The sequence below is a fragment of the Ambystoma mexicanum genome, chromosome 13 (assembly GCF_040938575.1).
Source record: "Ambystoma mexicanum isolate Mex_15411 chromosome 13, UKY_AmexF1_1, whole genome shotgun sequence".
Classification (NCBI taxonomy): domain Eukaryota; kingdom Metazoa; phylum Chordata; class Amphibia; order Caudata; family Ambystomatidae; genus Ambystoma; species Ambystoma mexicanum.
The window spans coordinates 532792708-532819067 of NC_090938.1; the positions used below are offsets into that span (position 1 = coordinate 532792708).

At 48.3% G+C, this 26360-nt stretch overlaps 1 protein-coding gene across 1 annotated transcript in view; it reads left to right on the plus strand.

Annotated features, from left to right (window-relative positions):
- The first annotated feature begins 5667 nt into the window (after nt 1–5667).
- GFAP (glial fibrillary acidic protein) overlaps nt 5668–26360 on the plus strand; it is a 53774-nt gene continuing 33081 nt past the window's right edge. Inside the window, exon 1 of the mRNA XM_069634242.1 lies at nt 5668–6257. Within this exon, the coding sequence (XP_069490343.1) occupies nt 5761–6257 (497 nt within the window). The 5' untranslated portion in view covers nt 5668–5760. The remainder of the gene's footprint in view (nt 6258–26360) is intronic.

Sequence of the window (26360 nt, forward strand, 5' to 3'; positions counted from 1 at the left end):
AAAATTGTGGCAATTCGTATATCTTAAAAAGTTCTTTGCTTTTATGCAAATCATCAGCGCTGGGTTACATGAAGAGAAACTGATTTGCTGACCTGGCCTTTCCATTTCCAGCACTGAGTGAGGGTATTCCTTATTTGGTTCCATTGAATTAGTTGGTGTTGAAATTACTGCAGGGATATGTGCTTGGCGCCACCAGGTGCACCCAGCACAACCATTAGAAAAGTGTGGGAAGCCCCCCGAGAGCCAGCTGCCATCGAAGGGGTTTCAGGTACAGTAGTGGGGGGCAGCTCCAACAAGTTCTTTAGCTCTGCAGAACCAGACAGTTTTCAGGGCAACCGGGGTGCAATTCCTGTCTTATAAAGGGGGGGCAACCCCACTGACAGACCTATGAGGGCAGCAGCCTGCCCACCAGTCTGGGGGATTAGCGAGAACAACCGCTGTTGTTAGCACTGTGGAGGAAGAGATAGGTCAGGTTGCCCCCCAATCATAGCAATAGCACCTGCGCAGCAGCCCGCTCAGCAGTCTGGGGGAGTAGCGGGGGTAACTAGCATGGTTAGCAATGCAGTGGGAGGTGAAGTTGCCCTCCCTCTGGTAACAATTGCACCCTTATTATCTGGCAGATCCACCATAACATGGCATATCTGGATGCATATTAAAGAAAGTATCTGGGCGAGGGAGTATTTTGATATATTCTCACTGTTAGAGACAGGAACAGTGGGCCCTGACATTAATGTTATCAAGGAGGAGGAAAAGAAGAGGCACAGACGGAGCAAGCCTGAGGAGAACATACACAATTGGGAGTTAGCGTTTGGTCTGTTGTCAGCAGTCTGGATGGAAAAGAAATCAAGCCAGGGTCCGGCTTTGTGGAAATATAGCGGGGTGATCATAAGAGAACATAAGAAGTACAGCTCCACGGGATGGATCGATTAAGACAGGGAGTTTAGGACCAAAATGGCCCTGGTACCTGAGATGACATGGGATCAAAAAGATATGGAAGGTTGGGTGTCATCCATGGGAGGTAAGGATAGGGTCAGTAGGCCAAATGGCAAGGTGTACAGAGGTGCAAGGAGACCATGGTATGGTAAGAATGAGCAGAACTAAGAGAGTGATTGGCTGCCCTTTCAGTCAGCACCCTCAGGACAGAGGGAGAATGGCAGAGCACAAAGGTGCTCCATGGCAGGTAAGACATGTAGATCTTTTCACAAAGAGTCATGTATGTGGGGGCCTAGGTGTAGGTTCCCACATCAATGCTCCAAGTGTGGGGGGGGCACCTCATTACAACGTGTTATAAAACTGAAGGGGGCTCTAGGGGCAGAGGCCAGCACAAAGGGGGCCAGTGATGGAGCATGGCCGAAAGGCCCTTCCCTAGTGGACAAGGTAGTGTTGCTGGAGTTCCTGCAGGATTACCCAAGGTTGAAGGATAGGGATTTGTTGTGGGAGGGCTTTAGTGGGGGGTTCAAGATCCCCTACGGGGGGCCACTGACAGGTCGGATGGCCAGGAACCTCCCTTCAGCCCTCCAGCAGCCTCAGGTTGTGAGACAGAAGATAGACAAAGAGGTAGAGCTTGGCAGGGTGGAGGGCCCCTTCCCCTACCCCCTTCCCAATTGCATAGTCTTCCCCCTTGGGGATCGTGCTCAAGAAGGAGAAGGGCACGTTTAGGTTGATTCACCACCTGTCTTACCCTAAAGGTGACTCTGTTAATGATTGCCTGGACCAGGACCGCTGCGCATTATGCCTCATTTGACCAGGCCATGTTGATGATCACTGACACTGGAAGACGGGCTCTCGTGGCTAAAGTGGACATAGAGTCTGCATTCCGACTCTTACCAGTACACCTTGACAGTTTTCACCTTTTGGGGTTTCATTGGGAGGGCAGTTTCTACATTGACAAATGCATGCCAATGGGTTGCTCAGTGTCTTGTGCACTGTTTGAGGCGTTTAGCACATTCTTGGAGTGGGCTGCTCGCAAAGTGGAGCTTCAGGGGGACATCATTCATTATCTGAATGACTTTATGTTCATGGGCCAGGAGGGGTCGAGGGACTGCAGTCTTATGCTGTCTTCCTTTATGAACTTGAGGGCCAGAATGGGTATCCCCCTGGCACCAGAAAAAACTCAAGGACCTACTGAGGTGTTGCCGTTTCTAGGTATTGAGATAGATACTATAAAGGGGACTTGCAGGTTGCCACGAGAGAAGGTGTCTGAATTGATTGGGTAGATAGAGAGTACTCTGTCTTAAGAAAGGACAACGTTGGAAGGAGTGCAACAATTGTTGGGAAAATTGAATTTTGCGGCCAAAGTCATCCGGCCGGCCGGGTGTTCACTCGCAAATTGGCGAGGACAACAGACGGGTTGTCACAGGGCCACCACCACATTCACCTGGGGGTGGGTTTAAGGGATGATTTGCGCATGTGACGGGCATTTCTCTGTGAGTTTAATGGGGTGCTTTTATGGAGAAGCCTGTTGCAGACCAGTGGGGAATTGCAGTTATACTCGTCGCTTCAGGGAGTGAAGGTTTTGAGGTAATACTGGGACAGTGGCATAAGAAGGGCAGGACAAAGAATATCATGGCATTAGAACTGTTTCCTATTGTCTTGGCACTCACATTGTGGCCCGAGGAACTGGGGAACAAGAGGGTGCACCTCTGGTGTAACAACAAGGCTGTTAGTCAGGCCATGAACAGTCAGCCTCATGCCCGGCGGTTCTGAGCCTTTTAAGGAGATTGGTTGCGGTATGCTTGCGAGGGAATTTCAAGTTGCGGGCACATCATTTACAGGGTGTGGAGAATGTGGCCGCTGATGCTCTTTCTCGTTTTCAGTGGTGCAAGTTTCGGGAGCCCATCCGACTGCAAGGAAGGAAGGGGCTTTGTTCAGGATCGAGTGGTGGCATGCGCTCTGGAACTTGGGGGAGCAATCGCTGACACCTGGTGTTAGATCCAGGTACCGGCAGGGCTACGGTAAGTTTTTTGAGCATGACTGAAACACTGCAAATAAAGGGCTGTTCACTTGAAGAGCAGGTAGGTGCATTTGTGGTATGGGCACATGCTATTGGTAAGAGCAGGAGCTGGGCGATGGGACACCTTGCGGCCATAGCATTTCATTGCAAATTGAAGGGGTTGAGGGACCCAACGAAAGAGTTCCTGGTACGCATGGCTTTGAAGGGTTGGGGCCGGGCCGAGGGACCCAAGGGAGACGGCCGGAAACCCATCAGCTTTGAATTATTGTAGAAACTGCTAGGCGCCTTGCCCGGTGTATACTTTAATGGTTGTGAGGTGGCACTATTCGGTGTGGCATTCTCACTTGCATCATTTGGGGCTTTCAGGATCAGTGAATTGGTGGCAGCGGGTAAAGAGGACCTCTTCAGTAGGGCTCTTGCCTTGAGGGATGTGCAGTTCTGTTCAAAAGTCGACAGGAAGGTGTTGACCATTAAACTGTGTCAGTGCAAAACTGATCAAGTGGGCAAAGGGAAGTGGGTGGTGCATCGCCAGTCCACCCACAGTGACCGGTGTCCAGTTGCATTGTTAAAGGTTTAGTTGGCCTTGAGGTCCCAGCAGCCGGACACCCTCCTTATGCATTCTAGCAGAGCCCCACCTACCAACTATCAGTTTATGAAGATTCTGTCAACCACGCTGGGTGTAGTAGGGGTTCAGGGCAGGGGGTGGCCCTACCACAGTTTCCGGATTGGTGCTGCCACATGGGCCTTTTTTGCAGAGAATGCCAGCTCCTGCAATTCAAATAATAGGGAAATGGCAGTCAAACCGCTTTCAACTGTATGCTAGATTACAGAGACCGCCTGAGTCCGGCACAGGGTGTACCTAGTGAGGGATCTCTGCATGTCAAAACGGACGGAATTGATGGTGATGGCGGCTTATGTTTTTTCAATCTGTTTCTCAACCATACCTTTTCTATCAACAGATGAAGCAGATGAATCAGTATGGATTGTGGGCCATTCCTTTATTACTCGGGCTGAGTCCGCGGCTCGCCAATGTCCCCCTGGCCCATGATCTAGGATTGGTTGAAAACAGGGTGGTCTGGATCAGGGCATCAGGTATGAGGTGGCACTCCTTGTTACCAGCAGTGCACAGGCAGCTGCACTGGAGGCCTGTGCCCAGGGTACTTGTGTTACATTTAGGTGGTAACGATCTCGCCATCCTGGGGAGGGGCCGACTATGAGCCCCGATTCAAGTAGGCCTGCGCGCACTTGCGCAAGAGTTACCTGGCATTGACATTATCTGGTCAGAGGTGGTGTCCAGATTACAATCGCGGGACAGCGTCTCATATGGGAATGGAGAAGTCCAGGCGCAGGCTCAACAGAGGGATTGAGAAATTTGATTTGTAAGCGACGCTCCCATCCCATTTTGTGGCAGATTGGGTGCATTTATCGGATAAAAGGAACAACCTGTTGCTCACAGCTATGTTGGGTGCCCTCATTAAGAACGGTTGCAGCTAGAGCAATGGTAAGTCTGAAATGTTGTGTGGGGGCATTGGGGGCAACAGGGGGGCCTCCCCAAAGCATGGCGGAGTTCAGGGCAGTCCTAGCCGGGGAGGAGTTTGATGCAGCGGTCTTGACCCTGGCCGGTTTTCCGATGGCCACATTCGGGCGATGGGCACAGAGTCCCTTAGGGACAGTTGAGACCCCTCGTCAACAAGATTCAGTGGTCCAGAGGAGGAAGTACTGCGTGCAGTTACATTCAGAAGTGTATGTCTGCTACCTTGCTAAGCCGATGCGACAAGTGTCCACTGGAACATTCAGAACTTTGACATTTCCCTGCTCATGGGCAGCCTTAGAAGTCTAAGGTCGTGAACTATGAAGTTGCTTAGGGCTGGGACTGCCCCCATATTGTGGTTATGCTCCAATAAATGTGACCTTTTTGTTTCCAAATGTAAACACTTGTTTGTGTGTATTACTAGGGTAGTAATGGGTAGGATCTGTTGTCCCTCCCACCTCCGCACACCTCTGCCCGGAAAGGGAGAAGGGGGGGGTGCAATAGGGATGGCACCGCTATGCATAAACTGCATCCCGAGTTTACAGACTCTCCACATACCACAACATACCTCTCAAAAGACACAAGAGGGCACGTTCAACAGCCTCACACACAGACCACCACTAGTTCGCTTTGGGAGGAATACTAATTGCCGCAGTTTGCCACTATTTACTCTCCTAATTAGTTCGTTTCTTTGGCAGGTTGAAAACCCGCTGTGGGCCGCGGTGCTGCCCCCACGTTACTTCAGACCTGGCGCACAATATGGCGCAGGCGAGCCACGGCTCGCGAGACCAAGGCAAAGAAAGGGGCCGAGAGTGTGCTGGAATGCGGGGCCTTCCGCGTGGTTACCGATCCGCACGACGCCACAGGCTGCAAGGGGAGCCTGCCCCTCACCCTCAGTACAAAAGTGAGGGGTGATGTGTAGCCTCCCCCTCGCAGCATGGCCGGGGGGAGCTTGGTCCTGAAGTGCCGTCACGCATAGCAATGAATCCCACACACAAAGGACCCGTTTCCTTTCAGCTGGGCCTAGCGGGGGCAGTCCGTCACTCTTATTTTCTTCTACAGAATTGAACGGGACACTGTGAATGGGGGTCGGGGGGGGGCGGGCAATGTCACAAAGGCCTGTGCCCACCCTTCCCTTCCCCCCACACGCTCTCCTCGAAGGGGGTGGGCCCCCCTGTATAAAGAAAAGCTGCAGGAAGGCTGGCAGTTCTCTAACGGCCCTCCTCAAAAGTGGACAGACGGAGTCTTGCGAGGCTGAAGTTGGGAAACTCTGAAAATGTCTTCCTACCGGCGCAGGTTTGGTGGCGAAACCAGCACCACCATATTCGCCAACCAGAGTCCGGCCTACACGCCACGGAGACACCTACGTTCCACTAACCCTAGTCCCCGGGTCTCTCTGACCCGGGTACAGGGCACCACGATGAGCCCCCTGTCCGTCCGCCGCCTGGGGCAGGACAAGGTGGACTTCTCACTGGCCGATGCCCTCAACGCCGACTACAAGGAGACGCGCACGAACGAGAAGGTGGAGATGATGGAGCTAAACGACCGCTTTGCCAGCTATATCGAGAAGGTGCGCTTCTTGGAGCAGCAGAACAAGGTACTGGTGACGGAGCTCAACCAAATCCGTGAGAAGGAGCCCAACCACCTTGGCGACATCTACCAGGAGGAGCTGAGGGACCTACGGCGGCAGCTGGACCAACTGGCCAACACCAAGGCTCGGACGGAGATTGAGAGGGACAACCTGACAGAGGACATAGACAAGCTGAGGCGTAGGTAAGAGATGGGCAGTAGCAGAGGGTGGTCCCATGTAGCTGAATTCGAAATATGGCCAAACTAGGCCGGAACCAAAAGTATCCCAATGGTCCACCCAACCAACCTATGAATAAACTAGGCCAAAGAATTTGTGAACGAGATAATCCCTTCTTCTGGCCTAGCCTGTGCAATGCGTAGGCAGTGTGGTCAGTAAGAGATCCAGAAGAGGTGTCAAGTAGGGATCAGAGTGGGATTAGAGTGGGATATCTGGAGCAGGAGTCTGTCGCTCAAGTTTTAGGCCATTCCTTGACGCTTGACGCGGTGTCTGATTGCGAGTCCCTGTGTCATCCCTTAATTCACCCAAGGAACTGTACATTGAGACCACGTGTACAAGCTTCTCTGTATGATCTGTACACATATATCTACTCACAGACTAGGGCTGTGGAGAGTGTGTTATGGAACAATGTATTTGCTGCTGATACTCCATGTTCTGTATTGTTGAAGTCATTTGTAGAGAAATCGTGGCTCTCAGAGGCAGCTTCATAGCGTTATAAGGAAGGGGGGAGGGGGCTACTTGGTATGTGTTGCCAGTTACTGATGGGTTAAGTTTAATAACTTCATATCTATTTGCTGCTTAATTTCTCAACGGAGGCGCACACAACTCTCAACCTGTTGAGTGAACGTGTTGGGTGAAGTCAGAGGATTTTCAGGGATGTTCCCGTTGAAGTCAATGGGGACGAACATGTTGTTGCTGGGGTTGTCCCGTTGAAGTCATTGGATTTTTGGGAAGGCTGAAATGGACCCAGGAAAGTGGACATCATACACATGAGGTTGAGTTAAGTGGCATAGATGGGCAAAACAGATTCTTAAGATGCGTCTTGTCTGAAAGCCACAACATTTCAAAGAACTTGCCATTACAAAAATATCACCACTTTGAAGCCCCCAATGTGAACAAAAATATGAACCAGGCCTCGGTTTTAGAGCACACCACAGAGAAGGTCGGGCAGGAGGCTGGAACTGGGGTGGGCTCCCTCGGGAGGTAGCGAGCACCCACGTGGGTTCCACAATGATGAATGCAGAACGGAGTTTCAGCATTGCCCCCTGGGCATGGCACGGGAGCTGGCATACGCTTTCTCCATTACTTGGTGCAGACTGCACCAAGAGAGAGCCAGGCCCTGCACTGACATCACTGTTCAGTGCCTTTACTCCTCAGTGTGTGAGCTCAATGCACGGCTTCCTTTCTGCAGGTTTGGGGGCTTCATCTGTGCAAGGGTTCCACAGATTAGAGGGTTCTGTAGCTCCAGCCTGTGGGGTTCGTTTTGTTCGTGTGTGAAACGTATGGGCGTTCTTCGGGGATCTGAAGTTGTGTGTTGGTAGTGCAGCTAGGTGCTGTGCAGTTTTGGGCGTTCGGGGGCTGTAGACTTTGGTGTTAGTGCAAGAAGCCTTTGCGGGTTCTGTGTGGGTATCATTTGCCATTCTATAGGTTCAGTGTTCATGTGCCCAGCTTTTGGGGTTCCGATTTCGAAGTCATTGGGGTTCTATGTGGGTGCATGTGCGTGTGTCTAGTTTGGGGTTTTGAGCTGCAGTCTGTGGAGTTCCACCTGTGCAGACGTTGGGGTCCAGATAATGTAAAGTGCTCTTGCATGGTGCACTTCAGCCTTTTCGAAAGCCTGTTGGTGGATGATTCTGGGTTAGTGGGGTCGCGAGGAAGTTTCGTCAAGTTCCGCGGGAGCAGCCCTGTTGTGCCGGTAGTTGCACTGTTTGTGGTTTGGGGTTCCAAGTCTTCGACTCCGTGTGTGCATTCTTTGGGTGTTTCGAGTTTCCGTCTATGGGGGTTCTGTGTTGCAGTCTTTCGAGTTGCTGCTGCGCATGCTTTGGGGATTACTGTGGGTGCAATCTTTGGGGGTTTTGATTTGCAGTCTTTGGGGTTCTGTGTTGCAGTCTTTCGAGTTGCTGCTGCGCATTCTTTGGGGATTACTGTGGGTGCAATCTTTGGGGTTCTGTGTTGCAGTCTTTCGGGCTCCTGGTGTGCATGCTTTATGGGCATCGCGCCTTGAAACACTTGTGTATAGGCGCTTTACAAATGCCATATCATATCATATTGTGGGTACAATCTTTGTGGGGTTCGAAGTGCAGTCTTTGGGGATTCTGTGTTGCAGTATTTGAGGCTGCTGGTGTGCATGCTTTGGGGTATTTTGGGTGCACTCCTTGGGGGTTTCGAGTTGCAGTCTTTTGGGGGTTCTGTGATGCAGTGTTTGGACTGCTGGTGTGCATGCTTTGGGGTATTGTGGGTGCAATCTTTGGGGGTTTCGAGTTTCAGTCTTTGGGGGTTCTGTGTTGTGGTCTTTGGGGCTGCTGATGTGCATGCTTTGGGGTGTAGTGTGTGCAATCCTTGGGGGTTTCGAGTTGCAGTCTTTTGGGGGTTCTGTGATGCAGTGTTTGGACTGCTGGTGTGCATGCTTTGGGGTATTGTGGGTGCAATCTTTGGGAGTTTTGAGTTGCAGTCTTTTGGGGGTTCTGTGATGCAGTGTTTGGACTGCTGGTGTGCATGCTTTGGGGTATTGTGGGTGCAATCTTTGGGGGTTTCGAGTTTCAGTCTTTGGGGGTTCTGTGTTGTGGTCTTTGGGGCTGCTGATGTGCATGCTTTGGGGTGTAGTGTGTGCAATCCTTGGTGGTTTCGATTTGCAGTCTTTGGGGGTTCTGTGTTGCAGTATTTCGGGGTTCTGTGTTGTAGCTTTCAGGCTGCTGGTGTGCATGCTCAGGGGTAATGTGGGTGCAATCTTTGGGTGTTTCGAGTTGCAGTCTTTGGGGGTTCTGTTTTGTGGTCTTTGGGGCTGCTGGTGTGCATGCTTTGGGGCGTAGTGTGTGCAATCTTTGGTGGTTTCAATTTGCAGTCTTTGGGGGTTCTGTGTTGCAATCTATCGGGCTGCTGGTGTGCATGCTTAGGGGTATTGTGGGTGCAATCTTTGGGAGTTTCGAGGTGTAATTTTTGGGGGTTCTATGTTGCAGTCTTTGGGTCTGATGGTGTGCATGTTTGGGGGATTTGTGTTGCAGTCTTTAGGGGTTGCTGGTGTGCATGCACTGCGGTATTGTGGCTGCATCTTTGGGGGGTTTGAGTTGCAGTCTTTGGGGGTTCTGTGTTGCAGTCTTTGGTGGTTCTGTGTTGCAGTCTTTGGGGGTTCTGTGTTGTAGTATTTGGGGGTTCTGTGTTGCAGTCTTTGGGGGTTCTGTGTTGCAATCTATCGGGCTGCTGGTGTGCATGCTTAGGGGTATTGTGGGTGCAATCTTTGGGTGTTTCGAGGTGTAATTTTTGGGGGTTCTATGTTGCAGTCTTTAGGTCTGATGGTGTGCATGTTTGGGGGATTTGTGTTGCAGTCTTTAGGGGTTGCTGGTGTGCATGCACTGCGGTATTGTGGGTGCATCTTTGGGGGGTTTGAGTTGCAGTCTTTGGGGGTTTGTGTTGCAGTCTTGGTGGCTGCTGTTGTGCATTCTTTGGGGGTTGTGGGTGCATCTTTGGGGTTTTATGTTGCAGTCTTTGCGGTTTGTGTTGCAATCTTTTGGGGCCGCTGGTGAGCATGGTTCGGGGTATTGTGGGTATATCCTTGGGGGTTTTAAGTTGCAGTCTTTGGGGTTCTGTGCTGCAGTCCTTAGGTGCTGCTAGTGTGCGTGCATTGGGGTATTGTGGGTGCATCTTTAGGGGTGTTGAGTTGCAGTCTTTAGGGTTTTGTGTTGCAGTATTTTGGGCTGATCATATGCATGCTTTGGGGTACTGGACGCAATCTCTGGGATTCTGGGTATGAATGCAGTCTTTTGTTCCTTGTTTGCGATCTTTGGGGTAAAGTGTGTCAGAGACGCACTGGGGCATACATTGACTAGGGCACTAATGGAAACATACTTTTCCAGGAGTACTCAATGCGGATTTGTTTTGGTAAAATATGTTACAAACTGTACATTTGACATTGGTCAAAACCAACAGCTGCACAGTGATGTCATTCCTCAACCTGTCCTACTGTGACAAAAAAGGCCTATTTTTTCGATTTAAAAAAGTGACACACACTAGTTTGGAGAGGTCTGCACTTCTGCACTGGCAATCCTTCCCTGCCGGCCAGTCCGAGGCTGCCTTGTGCACAGGTGAACACGGGGCGGTGGTGTATTCGCAGCCCTTGGACCAAGCCTTCACTGCTGCACTGGTTTTCCTGTCACTGCTGGAATCGCTTTCTACCATCTCAGCTGCTTTTCATTGAAACATTGATTTTCAGGTCCAAGCTGTGCTCTACTTCCTGCTCGCGACAAACAACTAATTAGACGACGGGAGCCGGAAAGAAAGCGAGACAGAAAAGGGGGAGGTGGGAGTGGGGGTGCAGAGCGAGAACATTAGGAGAAAGTGTGGGAAAAGGCAAGAGACAGGGATCGAAAGTGAGGGAGGCGGAGGGCGGATCGCCAGAAGGGAGGAGATAGACGGGGGTAGAGGGGGAGGATGGATGGGTGGGTGGGTGGATCGGTGTATGATGGATGGTTGGATGATGGATGAGTAGGTTCAGCTGGATGGATGGATAGGTGTGTGGTGGATAGAAGAATGGTTGGATGGATGATGAATGGGATGATGGATGAATGGATGGGTGGATGGATGAATGATGGATGGGTGGGTGCAGCTGGATGTGTGGGTTGGTTCAGATGGATGGATGGATGTGTGCTGGATGCATGTGTGCTGGATGGATGCTGGAGGATGGATGGATGGATGGATGGATGGATGATGGATGAGTAGGTTAAGCTGGATGGATGGATAGGTGTGTGGTGGATAGAAGAATGGCTGGATGGATGATGAATGGGAGGATGGATGAATGGATGAATGGATGGTGGATGGATGGATGATGGATGGGTGGGTGCAGCTGGATGTGTGGGTGTGTGGGTTGGTTCAGATGGATGGATGGATGTGTGCTGGATGCATGTGTGCTGGATGGATGGATGCTAGATGGATGGATGGATGGATGGGTGGATGGATGTATGCTAGATGGGTGGGTGGATGGATGGATGGATGGATGATGGATGGATGGATGCTAGATGGATGGATGGATGGATGGATGGATGGATGGATGGATGATGGATGGATGGATGCTAGATGGATGGATGGATGGATGGATGGATGGATGGATGGATGGATGGATGTGTGGATGGATGAATGATGGATGGGTGGGTGCAGCTGGATGGGTGGGTGTGTGCTGGATGAATGTGTGCTGGATAGATGGATGATAGATGGGTGGGTGGATGGATGGATGGATGGATGGATGGATGGATGGATGGATGGATGGATGGATGGATGGATGGGTGTATGATGGATGGTTGGATGATGGATGAGTAGGTTCAGCTGGATGGATGGATATGTGTGTGGTGGATAGAAGAATGGCTGGATGGATGATGAATGGGAGGATGGATGAATGGATGGGTGGATGGATGAATGATAGATGGGTGGGTGCAGCTGGATGTGTGGGTGTGTGGGTTGGTTCAGATGGATGGATGGATGTGTGCTGGATGCATGTGTGCTGGATGGATGGATGCTAGATGGATGGATGGATGGATGGATGGATGGATGGATGGATTGGTGGATGGGTGGATGGATGTATGCTAGATGGGTGGGTGGATGGATGGATGATGGATGGGTGGATGGGTGGATGGATGGATAGATGATGGATGAGTAGGTTAAGCTGGACGGATGGATAGGTGTGTGGTGGATAGACGAATGGGTGGATGGATGATGAATGGGAGAATGGATGAATATGGGTGGGTGGATGAATGATGGATGGGTGGGTGCAGCTGGATGGGTGGGTGTGTGGTGGATGGATGAGTCATTTGTCATGTGTTGTGTCGTGAGTATAGAAGGATGGGTCATCGGTGAATAGATGATTAGGTAGGTGTGCCAAGACATATTAGGCCTCATTACAAGTTTGGTAGTATTTTGGTGATAAATCTGCCGAAATACCACCAAATTTGCTGTTACCACCACTTGGTCAGGTGTATTTACAGCCAGATTACAAGTGGTGGTAGGCGGTGTCAGTCCCCATTCATTAGGGTCCATAGGACTCCACGGGGATTTTGGCAGAATTACCACTGGGGGTAATTCCACCGATTGTGCCGATTATTGGCAGTAAGGTGGTGTATTTACCTCCAGCGTGCTGGCAATTGTAGCACGGCGGGGCAGTAATGTGGCAGTAACAGAATTACTACTCCCTTACTGTCGTGTTTTACTGCTACACCGTCCTTGTAATGAGGTGACAGTGTTTGATTGGTTAGTGTTCAGGTATGCTAATCTGGAAATACAGAGAGCAGATCATGCGGGGCACACCCTTCCTCTGTGGCCCGCACTCTTCCCACTGCCTACTCACCGCTAGATTTCCCTGGCATACCTGCCACTTCCACCCTAGAAGTCCCCTTTAAGGTCCACTCAGCTCTACTTTCGTGATACAAAAAGTGCTCAAACTCCACTCATCTCCCACTTTGCCTTTATTGTGGATGTGTGGATACCACTTTCGCCCGTGTCTCCGCCTCTGGCTTGCCATTTGTGCCCAGAGGAGGTACATCCCCGCCCCCCCCTCACTAGACTCCGGTCAGGTGGAGATGGACACCAGGGAAGAAAGGGTGCCTTTTTTTACTCCTGTCCAGCCCCCCAGCCTGGATGGAAATTTTCTTTGATAGTGACGGATGCTTTCTAGTCCATCCAGTTGCGCAAGACAGTGTTTGTATTTTCATGTGTCTTTGCCCAGCAAAAAATAAGGACAGTTGTACTGGCTAAATGGAAAGACCAATGTAGACCAAGGTAACCAATAGCTGCAAGTAGCCAGATACAAGAGGCAACCAGAATCAACAGGAGGTTTCCCCAGAACTCTTGGGGTGATGTGCAAAATCCCATATGCCCACAAATGGATGCAGTGGAAAACATATGAAAGGAGTCCCCTGGCACTCCCGCCAGCTGGCCAAGGGAGCATCTTCTGCAGTCAGGTGATGAACTGCCATGGGCCTGGACCCTTCCCCAGATTCTAGTCCCCCCCATGTATGTTTCCTCTCCCCTCTCGCGGGGTCCTCCCATTGCCGGGTCTCTCAAAACTCAGTCTCAAGATTTATGGGTCTGATTTTTATTTTAATGTTTTTTTTATTTGTTTATAACGCACCGGAGCCCGCAGGCATCAGAGCACACATGTACACAAAAGACACAGGAAGAGAAGGGACAAGGCAGGCCAGAACAGATCAGGGTGGACTAAGCAAAAAGACAGGCTTTCAGTGCCTTCTTAAATGACTTTATGTTTGAGTCAGAGCGCAACGACAAAGGGAGGTCATTCCAGAATCTGGAAGTGCAGTTTGCAAAAGATCTTCCCGATCCTTTCATTTTCTTGAAGGAAGGGCGAGCAACTAGATTGGATACCTTAATGGGTAACTGCTGGACCACAATGGCTTGCTCCATGAAGGCAGCTTGCCCCGGGAGCACGGCCCCGGCAGCAGACGTCTTCATCCACATCTTCATTCTCCATGGCCACCGCCAACCCTAGACTGCTCAGACCCCAACAGCGCTTTCAGGGGTTACATGTGATAATGTCACCCGAAAAAAGACGGCAGCTCAGTGACTTTTTTTCCTGCACACCTAAAAGCCTTCCCCCAACATATTCCAGGGTGGGTATAATATTGTATTATATGCCCCAGTCGTAGAATATTCGGGGAAAGTGCTTGATTTTCTTTGGACTGCACATTTGGGGAAATGTCGCCACCCTGGCAGCCATTTCCCAGGCAACTTTATCACTGGATACCCTTCCAGGCTGCACCTGACACAAGAAGGGTTGATCTCTAATACTTTTGGTCAGAGGCGTAGCCAGGATTGTCTAGCAAATGGGGCCTGATGCTAATGTAGTTGGGCCCACTGCACTGACAAAAATATCTGTAAATTCCCACACAGTGCTGCTGAGTGGGCATTTACAGATTTTGGGTGGGCCTTGCCCCTCAGGCCCAACCCTGCCCCTCAGGCCCTACCCTGCCTACGCCTCTGCTTTTGGTACTGATGGTTCATCCTACCCACCCACTTTCACGTCCTTCTCCATAGTGCTCTGATGCCGCAGCAAAAAAAAGTTTGTGAATTAGATGCCTCTTCCGGAGCTACCTTTAAAAAGCTATTTTAAAGGATCTTTTACAAAATGTGAGCAGATCTTTAAGGATAGGTTTTACACCCCCAAATGGAAATCCACTAGAATGGTCATCACATAAACAAGCTTTGGCAAAGCCAATAAGTGTGGTCTCATAAATGTAGACTATCTTTGCCATGCAGTCCCATTTTTAGATTAAAAAAAACTAAAAGCATAACGATGTAATCCAGCACAAAAGTGAGAACAGCCTGTGTACCAAGCAGCAGGAAAACAAAGCATCTGTAAAAGCATCATTCCGAAATCTCTCTCCCACACTTAACCAACCTTCTACAAAAGGGGTCCCACTAAAACAGACCTTTCACCTGGAAGCAATCATTCTCCATCAAGAAGCAGCTGACTGGCACCAGGACCTCTCTATAATATGTATCTTCACGGGCGGTGGTGGAGAACTAAAGCGCTTCCTGGCCAGACCTAAAACAATTTGGCCCAAATCAGGGATCCATTTTGTTCATATAGAGATCCAATTTCCTCCAAATTACTGACCAGTTGTGTATCACACTATGCGCAATACCAGATCCTCTGCTGAGCTGGTCCTTGAACTATTACGGGTATGTGATATAGCACAGAATGAGCTCTGAGGAGTAGCGGAACCCTACTGCAGCACTACTGTCTCGACCATGAGATGATGTACAGAGAATCTAGGATCTGATGTGAAGGGTGGAAACATGTAATTGGGCCAGTACTGCACAGGTGCTTTCACATTACACATATTTAAAATGTGTCTCATTAAGATTGTGATTTGCCCTGGATCACACAATTTTAGTTTTGGCTAATAGTTGGCATTGTAAGTATTGCCTATAGGCTGACACTATTGCCATGGAAAGTGAAGGTACCAGAGAGATGGGATGTGAGGTGAGACGCAAAGCCTGTGGGATTTTTTTTGTTTAGCTTTTGCTTTTTTACCCATCCATTGACCAGCCGTGGCCATACTAGTTTCACTGGTCATTCCCATCCACCATCTGCCTGCCCAAATACCCCACCCCATGTGATCTCTTTGAGCTAGCTTCGTGCTATTAACGGGATACCAATGTAATGGCTAAAACCTTCTTCTGAAACGTAATGTCTTTATGGCAGCTGTGAACGAGTGCATAGCATATTACAGATATCTTTAACAAGGGTGCCGTCAGCCAGTTGATTTCCAGGCCATATGTGTGACCTTACACCTGTTCCATGCACTGAATTCCTGTTTAAAACATGCATTTGCAAAGCCAACAGTTTTGGATTTTGATATATGCATGTGATGGCAATTTTCAGGCACTGTCATAATATTTGTCAGCTGGTGCCATCTTATGGCCAGGTAGTACTGTTTAAATTTCGACCCCATGCAGTGCATATTTTAATTTACTGCCAAAGCCAGGATTAAAACAAAAATTCCAGACCTGCAATTTAGCCACTAGACCACCTCTTCTAGTATTGTACAAAGCGATAGAGGGCGCAAATCAGAGTCAGCCTTAGGGGGGGCGAGCCGGGCAACCGCCTGGGGTGCCACGCCCCCCAGAGCGCCATTACCCCCCCGCCACGCCAGATCGGGGGAGTCCTTCAAGGGCTTCCCCGAGCTGGCGTAGTGGCAGAAGGCGTGGCAGGCGCCTCATTGTCATTAAATGCACCCGCAGCGGGGGGGGGGGCTCATTTAATGACAATAGGGTGCTGACATGCCCTATTCATATCATTACCTGCTCCCTGAGCGAGGAGGTTAAAAAAAAGTGGCGCATCCTGGCCCCACACCTCATCCACCCCGCCCCCTGTTAACCAGGTGCGCGAGGGGGGACGCCAAGGACAGCCTGTCGCAAATGATATGTGTTTAATCATACAGTTATTTGCATTTTGGCCCTGATTCGTGGAAGTATTTCTGTGAAAAGCGGGGACTTGCGTGCCATTCTGCCCACAAGTCCCTGTTTGCGAATGGGGGTTTGCGGGCAGAATGATAAGCAAATAATTCCATGCATCGAATTCAAACGCGGCGTTCCACGCAGAAAAACTAGAATAACAAGTTCCATTAAAAGTGTCTCTCTTGCGCCCTCTTCAGGTCTACTATTTGCTAACTCTTGGCATTAGTTGCTTGTCCCACATCACTATAGGGTGTACATCTCTGTCTGCGCGGGAAACGGCGGAAGCAATCCTTGCTCAGCAGCGCCGACACGTGGACAGTGTCCGCATTATTAGATGGCAGGGAAATGGAAAGTGTCCAATATACTAAAAACATATCATACAAGGACACATATATGTTCTCCCATGCATTGTTGGGCTTATTATTCTATAACACACGGAGAATGTTTATGAAGCGAAATCCACCATGCATTTATTATTTTATAAACCTCCATTTATTATTACATAAATATTATTACAAATTAAAGGTGAAACTTAATGTAAATGGGCCTGTCGAACGCAACGTATGTTTTGAACTGGAGGCGTGCGCCCCTCCCTTCTGACCCCTCTAACATCACTACTCTGGTCTTTTCGTTTATTATGCCACTGGAAGAAGCCAATTAAAAATAATTGAGAGCATGAAGCCTCCATATTTATTTAGGCGGGGCTTCCGGATTACAGGCGGAAGCTGCCGTTTTGAAGCGGGCATCATGTATCAGTGCAGGCCACGGGATCAGCCCATGTTACATACGCGTTACTATTTTACAGGGAACGTTTGGTTGATCCGCCAAAACCTGCACTGACACCGAATGCCAGCAGCAAAACAAGAGCGCTACAGTAATAAAGACGGTTGCTTCATGCTGATGTCTTTTTTAGGCGCCAACAACAAAGCTGTTGTTGTCACTTTTGAAATGATATCACCTTTTGAAATGGTAGCGGCTAATTTCGTGCTGAAGATTTGAAAAGCATTGTCGCTGTGAAAGCTCTGAACCCCACAGGCCTCGTTCTGGGGGAGCTATAACCCCGGGTCTTTTGGTTGTAGCCCCGGATAGAGGCTCAGGGGCTACAACCAAAAGGCTAGCTAGCCCCGAGTCCCAACTGTCTCAACATTAGTGCAGCCCGGGATCTTTTCCAGAGCTACCAACACCCCTGCTGAACCCCCCAAGGGCATCTTGCTCTCTGTGGTATTTTTCAGGGCAGTGGGCAGGGATTGTGTGCAGTGGGAACTTCCAGTAAAGTCAAGCTTACTGGGAATGCCAAACTGGCAGCTCACTGGGAATGTCGTGACAAGGGAAGGGCCACAACATATGGCACGCGATATGCGCAACACATGACACAGCATATTTCACGACATATGTCACAAAGGGACCTAGCAGATCAAGTAACAAATGAAACTTTTTCCCTATAAGAAATCGCACAGATGCCTTTGGGCTTGGCACGCTATATAAGCACCACATAAAATAAATAAAAACAAATCTGTGCAGACCCCTTTGGGACAACATCATCTCCTAATTTGCATATGGCTTGTCCCCTTCTGTAATGACATGGCAGGGTGAAGGTGATGTGAAGGGTTGCTCAAAGCAATGCCAGAGGTTACGATTCAAATCTTTCATTCATTACTCTTCTGTTTTGCACAGCATATTACATAGTGATATGTCGCCACATATGACATGAAATATCACGACATATACGCCTGTCATGACATGACATAAGTCATACCATATGAGATGACACGTCACCATCTATGACATATGACACGCTTCCTACTGTATTAACCCTCCCTCTTCCCTTCTTCCTCTTTTTCTGCACCTTCTACTTTGTTTTATTTCTGCCCCCCAGTCCCTCACCCTCACCACACCTGTGGAGCTGACTCCAATCAGCAGTGCGGCCAACCCATCCCACACACATGTGAACCACTTTGTAGCATAGACATTCACAGGTCTTTCACCGCCGAACTGATCCTATTGCCACTGCAATCGTCCCTGCCTGCTTTAATTTATCAGCTGCCCACCCTGTCCTCAGAAAACACTCTGACGACACCAACAGCCACCGCCAACGACTGCCCAGTCTCCCTCCTCCCCCATTACCCTCAGACCCACGGCATCCCACTGCCACAAATATTTCCCTACATGTTTTGCTCCATTGTTATAGGTGGCTTGGCCTCCATGGCCCCCATTCTGCCCTCCTCTATAGCCCCAATCCTATACTTCCCAATTCTATACCCCTTTAACAGCTACCCCTTATAAAAATACCACACAAAATGAGGTGAAATGCCCCCCGCCCCACCCTCGGTGAAAAAGATGCATTGGGATGGGTGGATCCCCTTACCCTCAGATCCTGGAACTGGACGTGTTGAACGGAATTACTAACACCCTGGTCATTAATGGCTCATAGCCCCCCTCTCCAATTTGGCCTTCAAAGCTGTCCCTCCAAGGAGACTGCCCTCACGTGTGCCTCCAACCTCCTGACTCCTGCCCTCCACTCAAGACCATCTTCTATTTCCTTCCTACTTGATCTTTCTGCAGCCTTTCATAATAGTGAGCGCTCCTCCCCATCTTCCCCCTCTCCGATGTAGACATCCATGACCCTAGCCCTTAACGTGACAGCTTCGTATCTATCAAACCGCATGTTCTCCACCTAATGTACCGCTAGACCATAGAATCCCACCCCCTGATGGTGGAATCCCCCAATGGTCTGGGTTTGGACTGCTCTTTGCACACTTACACCTCTTCACACGGCAAGTCTACCGCCACCGGCAGTTTCTCCTGCCGCCTACATGCCGACGATACACAAATCTTTTCCTTTCTGTCTGTCACCTTTGAAAGACCGTCCGGCATATCTGACAGTCTCCTTACACCTGCGACTGGGTGACAGTTCCATGCCTCATGCTTACTTCCACCAAAACTGAAGTCACCTACTTCCCTGCCTCAACTGTCCCATTCCTCCCCCCTATCTCATTTCCTTTCCCCTAGACCTCCTTACCCAAGGCTCACCATCCCCGGGTCATCTTTGTCAGCGACCTCAAACTCCAGCCTTTCATTAACTCAACAGTCACAGAAGCTAGAAACAACCTCTAAAAGTCTGGGTAAGCCGGCTCCACCCAAACCTGCTGTCACCTGCTGTAACTCTACCCTTGTTCTCACACGTCCTGATGACCTCTTTGGCTTGCTTTTGAGCCTACACTTCTTCTGTTTGTACTCTCGAACCAAGTACTGTGTTTGGCTACTCATACTCTCAACAAAGTCCGCCGAGCCTCACCCAACGCCATCCACCATCTCCATGTTGGATGACCGTCCATACACCATCAATCCGTTTTCAAATTCCTCCTCTTGGCTGAAAAATATATCCATGTACTTGCCCCCAACTCCACGTGGCCCTTTCCACCACCAGCTGCACTCCCAGTTGCAATCTCATCTCTCAAGCACTACTGAACATTTGTGTCCCTCTTCCACTCTGCTCTGCCTCCTGTTTACTTTACTTTTCACTCCCGGCATCCTTTCCCTTGAGCCTCTTAGCCATTGAAATGAAAGAAAAAGGTAGCCACTGTGCAGGGTTCTAGGATCACACCCAAGCAACACGTCCTTGACATGGATTGTGCAACCCTGCGTCATGCAGCGTCATCATGACAGTATGGGGAATCCAGTGATAATGTTGCGCTGGAAATGGCCGCCAGGTGGCGACATTACCCTTAAAATGCACCTTACAGACAATCAAACTCTTAATATTCTAAGAATGGAGGTAATAATATATAATACACTAACTTTACTCAGCTTTGGCCATAAAGTCAAAAACAGTTGAACAATGCATCCAAATCTATCACAAATGTATAACAAAGCATGGTAAAAATTACAAATAGAATACATATTTTAAAACACAAATATAAATTGGTTTGGAGGATGAGCATACAATTGATTAAAAAAAAAGAAACATCATGGGACAGATACCCCGCTGCCCCTCTTTAAATATATAATCATAACCCTCCTAGAATATTTGGGGAAGGAATTGTAGGCCTCAGTGGAGAAAACAAAAAGTCGCCTACCTGGAGACTTTTTCCCGGCAACATTATCGCATGGAACAAACAGTGGGTCAATGTAAATCGCCCATTTACTGGATTGAAATGTTCTGTAGAACTACCTACATAAAGTTGAAAAGGAGTGTGGGGGCCCCTCTGCTGAGAACAACCATGGGCCAAACACCAGGTTCTATGGAATTTCCTCTACTCAGCAGGGTCTAAGCACTCCACCAGATATGTCACGCGATATGTCACGAGATATGACACAAAACATATGAGAGCGCATAGGGCACAGCGTGATACAAGGTAATTCAGGACAAACTACAGCTTCCATGTTTTTATGGACCATAAGAGGAAAAACAATATACTGTTTTCAATTCGTATGAACAAACCATTCACGTGTTCCAGGCAGCATGCGTTAAGCATGTAGAGAATGTCAACATCTGCTTAATGCTTGCTGGTACTTCATCAGGACTAGCCAATCGGAATCTGCTTCTCAGCAGTTGCTTGGTTCTGCCCTGTCTCTTCGGCAGCCATGAAATCCAAGCAGCAATGGGGATCATTTGCAGGCGGCTAGGATGCTTCTTTCAACACCTGTAATTTAATCAATCCAATCTGACAACCGACCTGCTAACAGTGAGAACATTTATCTTTTCTGGTCCTAGTGTCTGTACATGTCACTAATCACATTTTATCAACAAGCTACAGAACCACATTTTCAATTAAGATTGTTTTAAAAAAAAATATAATGGGTTTTCATCAGGGATAAAACGTCATGGGCCTCATCACGAGTTGGGCGGTTTCCACGGTGGTAAATCCGCGGGGACACCGCCCAACGCAATTTGCGTTACCACAACTTGGTCCGGCGCTATTAGCGCCAGATCTCAAGTTGCGGTAACGCAGTAAATCCCCATTTATTTTGAGCCCTTAGCACTCTGAGGCATTTTCGGCACAATTACCATGGCGCAAATGGTAATTGTGCCAAAAATGGGCAGAAACTCGGCACATCCCCCCCCCCAGCTCAGAGCTGGGGGTTACCACTGCATTTTTACCGCTCTGCCCAACCCCTGTTGAGGCCCCATGTGTTCTCACTTCCTGTGATGTGACTGAAAGGTCAAGGGTCATGTTATGTCACTTGAACTGACCCTATGGTGTTGGTAAATTGACGCCACTGCTTTTGCTAAGTCCCACCAACACCACTGCCTTCTGCCAACGTCTTTAAATGTTAAGTCCTCCTTCAGGATTGTAGTTTGGAAGGGAGTTGACCAGGCGTGGAGCGAATTGTGCTCTCCAGACCTGGTCTTCTCTCTGGGCCACTTTGAAGTTGGACACAATCTTTGAGAATGGTGATAGTCTTTGCACACTTTGCACACTACCACCTCACCTCCACCAGAAGAGACGAGGAGCTGGAGCAAGGCCGGAGAATGTGGGGGATGTAAATGGGTGAAGAGGGAGAGGGTACTCCAAACCAGCACACATTGTTGATGGAGATGAAAACTCAGAGGCTCCCATGCGCAGCGGTTGGATAGAGTTGATTTTGTGGAGAAGGTGGTGTTGCATGTGGAACACATCAGTTTCTCCTGGATACAAGTGGAGTTCCAAGTTTACCAAGGGAAGCCTGCATCAAAGGGTGAGGTAGAGCAGGAGAAGGATGAAGCAGAGACCAGGGCAAACAAGTCCCCAATTCCATGGAGCCGCGCAAGCTCAAAGGAAGGTGTGGGCGCAGGAGGGTGGGTCAAGCTATGCCAGACCCAGACCAGACTCCTTTCAGAGAAGCTGGGCCTGCTAAGGGTTTGAGGGAAGGAGTCGAAGGAGAATCAAAATGGAAATATCTTCAGCCACTTCAAAGGAGCCCAACCCTCGGGGTTGTGAGGGGTGACGCGGGGGCATGAAAAAGGGCTGGTCTTCCACATGGGGGAAGTACAAGAAGGAAACACCATGGCGCATGTAGAGTCGGAACGAAGTACCCGTGAAGCAGGGCAGTCAAGGCTCAGGGTAGGTAGGAGGAGATTATCTGGGAGACCCTTCAGCATCCCTTCAAGAAAAGCTATTGCAGAGCCCTAAGGTTCACTCTGGCTCAGCCGCTCTTTCCCTGACTCTTTTCCCATGTTACTTAACTCCTCAGTTAACATGTAATCAAGGCAGCAGAGTTCCAAACACTGAGAGTTCTTTAAAGGGAGATGCCGGTGTGGACCATAAGGGAAGCCAAGACATAGGCAACCGAGGATCTGCCACCGCTGAGAGAGGAAACTTCAGGTGAGGGAGTCTTTGAGGGATCAGAACTTAGAAATAGGACTTTGGGCAGGCGAGAGATGGGAAGGACCCAAACGGGGGCAGCCTCTCAGTTGTGGCATCCTTCTCCATTGCCCGCACCCCTACGTCCCCAGGCCCCTGCTACCTTACCACAAACCAAAATAAGAGGTGAGAAGCAGGTCAACCCATCTCTCAAATCATGAGACTAGTTCTCTACCACTGGTGGTGGCAGAGTGTAGGAGACAGGGTTAAAGTACTGCATTGGGCCAATGTATCCACACAAAGTGAAGACACCGGCCAAGTCCAATCTCCTGTTTCACTGCTAAAGTGGTGTGTATGTGCAACAGCTGCCCCTCCCAAGCAGCGGGTTCAGACTCCAGCCTCCCAATGAGCCTAAGAAATCACAGAGCAGGTAACAGGGTCCCACTCCTGTGTAGCTGAACTGTGTGCAGCATAGGATAGGCCCAGTTGCCGTCAGCACTCCACAGTGTCCTCTGTCCTTCCCCCTGCCCCATCAGTCAGAATAACTTTATCTAAGGTCCTCTGTGGATGTAGGACTGGTCGGGGGCAGCCAGTGCTTCCACGTGCTTCTAGTCTGACAACGGCGGTGCATAGTTTACCCATTTTAGGATTGCAGTGCTTAGAAGAGACTGTCACTGCACACGTGCATGATGCGATACACCCAGTTTTCTGAATTTCTCAGAGAATACAGTAGCACTAGGCCTAGCCCTTGCACACCTCAACATTGATGGGCATCATCACATCAGCACCGACTACCATCCTTGGGTCTGGACCAATACTGCAGTGCTTCCCTCTACTGCACCTCCATGTTGATGGCCAGCGAGATGCCAATAGGGGGAACCTCTAGATATGGGGATGCAAACCTGTTGTGGTCTTCTCATTTCGGTCCCATGGCACGAGAGTCCTATCTGCTCCTTCGCGCCCACATTCATTTTAGTATGTTTTTTTCTTCTAAGTTGAAATTATTTTTTTATTTGGAACTTTTGTAGAGCACTTCATGTTGCCTTTCAACCACTTCTAAGCATTTGTTGAGCCCTGTGGTCATTGTTATGGTGGATTTAAAAGAAGTATGAAAACATCCAGCTACCTGAAATGTGAGAGAAAAATAAGCCACTTCAGCCCACAAGCAACATCACCATGAAGCAGCCGGTCCTGGAAATGTATCTCCAGTTTAGAGTCGGTATTACCCAAATTCACCTGTTACAATGGACCTTTTGCACAATTTACCTAATTATAGTGGTCCTAATTAACCTTCTGCACCATTGACCTTTATATTATTTTCAGTTATTTTATATATGTATTGGGTTGGTTTTGTATTATAAATAATATAAGGGGATTGGGTGGGGTGTTGCAGTGGGTTTTGGATTGGGTGGGGGGATTGCGGGGGGTTTCCCCCCGCATATATGTCCTAATTGACCTTCTAAATTAGGTCAATTCTCCCAAGGTACATTTTTCCGAGGTCAATTGTGAAAAGGTCAATTAGTGTACAACCTTAGAGTCACTGATACATTGTCACAATACATTGCAAATAATTGGGGGTATGTAAATTAACCAAAAATCATGCAATTGTGCATCAGAAAAGTGTCTTTACCAGGGTAATAGGGCAGTGCTATCATGTTTGTGTGTGTGTATATATATATATATATATATATATATATATATATATATATATATATACTTATATATTACAGGGCAGCAATAACCACCCTACAGTTAAGGTGAGTCAGACTCCCATACTAACCACTCAAAGTTCTATTGTTAATAAGTTTTGATTCGACTAACAATTGTGACTGAAATTTTGAAAGTGATTAGGGACTCGCGCCCCACCCCCCGGCTGCAAAGTTTCATGAAGATACATAAAAAAATAACATTGTTATTAACAAGACAAAAAACATTTTTTTCCAAAAGTGCAGTCTACTTCCCATTCATTTTCCATAGAGAAACGAGGTCAATTTTTGCCAAAGCGCACAGCCCAAACCACTGGACGGATTTGGACCAGGTCCGAAACAACTTGGGCACGAAGCGTTGTCTCGCAATGCATGCATGGTTTGGAGTTATTCTGTGCAGTCGTTTTTTAAATATTTGACAGAGAACGGAATGTGACCGAAGACCATGCTAGTGTTCTGGAACCATTCCGAAAATCTATGGAATAACAAAACCCTTTAAATTCAAGGAGCACACTTTAGTTGCAGGGACATTAAGGTGAGCAATACATTGTAACAAAACCTTTGAAATTCAAGGAAAAAACTTTAGTTACAGGGACATTAAGGCATTAAGGTGAGAACTTAACACAACAAAACACCTGAAATTCAGCTAAAGCCACCTAAACCTCACGCCCCCTGTTGCGCAGCCCATGACCACAGTGATGACATCACAGATCACATCACTGATGACATCACTAATTACATGTGTATGAGAACACTGTAACCGATTACATCAATAATGGAATTATACATAACAGCATTTATAAGTTAGCTCATGAAAACTTTGATTATCTTAAAAACAATTTAGGCCATGGACTTGGCCCTGACAAAGGCTGGGGTCACTGGCCAGCACCAACGGCCATAGCTAGTGGTCGCTTAGTGTTCATAAATACCAATGTGCATGGTTAAAAGCTATGCCTAGTAGCCTGTCACTGTTTTAAAATATGCAGTGGGCAACGTTGAAAGCTGTAATCAATGGCCATGACTAAAGGCCATAGCTAATACCCATTAATATGTCAGAATGTACAGTGGCAACGCCAAAGGCCGTGGCCACTGGCTAGTATTGTGTTGAAGACCATGGCCACTGGCTGGTTAGTGTATATGATATACAGCTCCTCTCACCTCCTCAGCACCTCGATACCTTACAGTCTTTGTGCGCTTTTTAAGTAAGAATATATAGTGGGCACTGCCAAAGATTGTGGCCACTGGCCAGTAATGTGCTAAAGTCCATGGCTAGTGCCTGATGAGTGTATATAATATACAGTGGACATGGTTGAAAGCTGTATCCACTGGTAAAGGCCAAAATCTATGGTTGGTAGCCTGTTAGTGTTTTAAAATATTGAGTGAACATGGGTGAAGGCTGTGCTCACTGTCCATAACTGAAGACCATGATTAGTACCCATTAATGTGTTAAAATATATTTGGCCATGCACACTGACCATGGCGGAACGCTATCCTTAATGTCAGTTACTGGTGTCATGTAATTAGTGATGTCATCAGTGATGTGATCTGTGATGTCATCATTGTGGTCATAATCTGCGCAACAGGGGGTGAGAAGATAAGGTGGCGTTAGGTGAATTTCAGAGGTTTTGTTGCATTACGTTCTCACCTTAGCGTCCGTGCAACTAAGGTTTTTTCCTTGAAAATAGAAATAAATAAATGAATATATATATATATATATATATATATATATATATATATATATATATATATATATATATATATATACACAAAAACAATTTCCTGGAGAAAAAATGTGTAGGACTTTCCTACTCTCACATTTCAGGTGAAAGGGTTTTTTTTCAAACCTTTTCAAACCAACCATAACTTTCTTGGTGTTGCTAAAACATGGCAAATGCTACAACCACAAAGCTGTCAGGACTACACTGCACTGATGATCCCTAATTAGGGTGAAACCAGGTATGTATTTGTCCTTGCAGCCTTAATGTATTAAAAATGTACTCACCTAAACAAAACATTATATTGGAGTGTTGTTAATACTGGAACCTAATCATAGATAGACATAGGAAATGGCTGCAGCATGCACCAAAGAAGTACAATAATTTTAATCTGGAAATGTTGGACA